The following is a 3283-nucleotide window of genomic DNA, read 5'->3' as shown; positions in this document are numbered from 1 at the left end:
AGGAAAAAGAAGTGCATGACGATAAAGATAGCTTTATAGTGTTCCGAAATTACATCTGAGAAAATAATCTGAAAATCTGTCATGGTGAAGTACCGAAGAAAATTGTTTTTTGCCATCTGATATTTATATACTATCTTTGAAAGTTTAATTTTATAGTAAGATCTCATATCAATCTGTATTTTTTTTCTAAGAACATAATTTTCCAAGAAGAACCCTGTAAATAAATGTTTTGAATATCTGTAAGTCTTAAGCATTTCAGACCAAAAGATTGTATAATTGTTATATATCCTATAAAAAAATGTTGGATAATTCTGTGAGTACCAATCAAACATCAGTCAGAGAATTCATTCTTCTAGGACTTTCTAACAACAACGATCTTCAAATAGTCTTCTTCCTGCTGTTTTTGGGTATGTATATGGTGACACTGTCCGGAAACCTTCTCCTGATCCTTGTGGTAAGACTGAATCCCCGACTCCACACTCTTATGTACTTTTTCTTGAGTAACCTCTCTGCGATTGACATCTGCTTTTCCTCAACTGTGGTACCTAAACTTCTGTTAGTTACCATATCACAGGACAAAAGTATCTCCTTCTTGGGATGTGCAACCCAGATGTACTTTCATTTAGTTCTGGGTCAAACGGAGAGTTTAATATTGGCCGTTATGGCCTTTGATAGGTACACAGCTATCTGTAAACCTTTACAGTACACCATCATTATGCATAAAAAGCTCTGCGTAGGTCTGTCAGCTGGATGCTGGATTGTGAGCTTTTCAAACTCAATTATTCTGACCCTAGTCACCTTCCAGCTGCCTTTCTGTAAGTCAAACCTCATCAGCCATTTCTTCTGCGAGATGCCCCCTCTCCTCCAACTCTCCTGCGGAGATATTTGGCTCAGTGAAGTTCTAGAGTACATGACAGGGGTGATCATTGTTCTCTTCTCTTTCCTGTTGATTCTCATGTCCTATCTCAATATCACCTTGAACGTCATTAAGATCCGTTCCACTAAGGAGAAACAGAAGGCTTTCTCGACATGTGCCTCCCACCTTGTAGTGGTCTCTCTTTACTATTGCACCATTATGTACATTCACATGCACTCTAGAACTGCTTCTTCTGCAGAAAAGGACAGAGCTGTCACCATCCTCTACACAGCGGTTATTCCTCTGCTAAATCCCTTCATCTACAGTGTGAGGAATAAGGAGATTAAAGAAGCAATTAAAAAATCAGTGACTACTGCCATTTATCATTAATACATTTTCCATGGTGCCAATGTGCTAAATATCAATGTCCGTGTACTCCAAGAACATTTCAGGTTATGCAGTTCTAAAAATGTAATTGAAACATCATCAATAAAACTATTATGGATGACCATAAAACTGCACATATTATTAAACATACTGTAGATATTTTTTTTATAAAGTTTCCTCTCTACAATCTGTTTTCTTTTATTCTTTTAAATAAATTCCCATCGTCATGAATACATTTATCAGTATTACTAAAATGTATTGTGTTGCTATACTGTACTCCGCTTCAGCTGTAACTGTATCTTATTCTTTCATTGTATTATTAGTTTTACCCTTTAGGAAAATTCTGTCATCATTATTTATATGCTTTACAGTATTATAGATTTTAGCTGCTTATATTTTCATTTTTATTTTGTAGCATTGAGAAATTATACAGGGTGATTCAAAAGTCACAGTAAACCCTTTTATTTCAAAAATTGTGCAGGAAATGGAAAAACTGAATACTCCAGTAAGGTATGGGTGAGGTGGGCTATCTTTTAGGGTATGTACCGAACATGGGCTCCATCTTGAAACTGGCTATCTTGAATCTAAGTCAGTTTTCCCATTTCCTGCACAGTTTTGAAACAAAAGAGTGTACTGCGACTTTTGAATCACCCTGTAGTATATTCCTTGCACTTACATTTGATTATTCAACAATTAAAATGTTTTACTGAACTATACATATAATAAAGTGGCTGCAAATGTGCTAAAGTAAAGGTCACCAGGGCCGTCTTTTCGTATGGGCTCAATGGGCTCTTGCCCAAGGGCCCCAGGAGTGAAAGGGCCCTAGGCTGATAGCTGAGGGTCTCCTCTTTCCAGGGGTACCAGATTTTTGAAAATCGGCCCTGGGGAACCGGAGATATCCGACTTCAAAGCAGTGGTCCCCATCCAAGCCTGTTAATTGTTCTTCCCAGACAGATATCTCGGGTTCTATCTGACTTAGAGTTTTTCTGAGGGTACACTACAAAAGCTGGGACTCTCCCCTTTCAGTGGACACTGGCAGCTTGTCTCTACTATGGCCAGAACCAGAGATATCAGCCTTCAAGTAGCTGGTCCCTGCTCCGCCTCCACACGCCTAATATGCAGTTTTATATTTTTGTTGGTGGATTACTCTGGCTCCTGAAGTCTGATCCCCAAGTCCCCAGTACTGCCTGAAAGGTGTGACTCTCTAGTTTTTTTTATCCCATTAAATCTAAAAAATCTATTCCCAGGAACTGGAGATATCTACAGTAAAGCAAGCTGCCCTGACCCCCGGAAAATTATGAATATTAATCACACTCCTCTATCCACCCCTCCCCTGTGTATTAAACACCCCCCTACCACCCTGAAAGTCATGTACCAGGGCACGTTCATGCAGCACATTGTCCCCTTCGACAGTTTAGTGTTCTCCTTCCCGCCCCATTTGTGCAGTAAAGGAGTAATTAACAGAATTAATTTCTCCAGGTCCTACATGCTGAGCAAAAGATAGAACGCCCCCTACCCCCCGCGGAACATCAAGGCTGCCACTGATAGCATCCCCACACCTCGACCGCTGATGGGTGGGTAGGGGCCCCAGTGCATTGCTGTGCCCAGGGGCCTGCACTGCTGTTAAGACGGCTCTGAAGGTCACCTCTGTTTCCAAAAGCTGCCTAGGTGGAGGTGATAACTCTCCTATCAAATAGACAATAAACATGTATTTCCCAAGTACTAACCTCAAGTGAAGGTACAGATGTGTGCTCATACATCTTGCCTCAATACGCCATGTAGCGGGAGATGCCTTGAGTGAGCTGACAGGTCCCATGCAACTATGCTAGTGTCGTGCGCCAATTTTATGCTTAAAATGTGTCTTATTTGCATCACTATGTGAATAGGATGCACAAGCAGACTCTGCTGATTAAAATAATATGCGGCATGCATATATTCTGTGTGTGACCGTGGCTGTATCTGCATATGAAATGCTAGGTTACAGTATTTTGTAGGAGACCAATGTAGCGTAGCATTTTGCATGCAGATACAGCCGCCGTC

At 40.6% G+C, this 3283-nt stretch overlaps 1 protein-coding gene across 1 annotated transcript; it reads left to right on the top strand.

The window, feature by feature from the left end:
- Positions 1-298: 298 nt before the first annotated feature.
- On the top strand, positions 299-1246 carry LOC134980818 (olfactory receptor 1F1-like). The gene has a single exon (XM_063947790.1). The coding sequence runs from the start codon at positions 299-301 to the stop codon at positions 1244-1246; it is 948 nt and encodes a 315-aa protein (XP_063803860.1).
- Positions 1247-3283: the final 2037 nt, after the last annotated feature.

Source organism: Pseudophryne corroboree, chromosome 12, assembly GCF_028390025.1.
Source record: "Pseudophryne corroboree isolate aPseCor3 chromosome 12, aPseCor3.hap2, whole genome shotgun sequence".
NCBI lineage: Eukaryota > Metazoa > Chordata > Amphibia > Anura > Myobatrachidae > Pseudophryne > Pseudophryne corroboree.
The sequence above is the reverse complement of the archived record's forward strand: the minus strand, read 5'-3'. Positions and strand labels throughout refer to the sequence as shown.

Coding starts and splice junctions, on each gene's coding strand:
- LOC134980818 (XM_063947790.1), top strand. CDS start 299: ATGTTGGATAATTCTGTGAGTACCAATCAAACATCAGTCAGAGAATTC.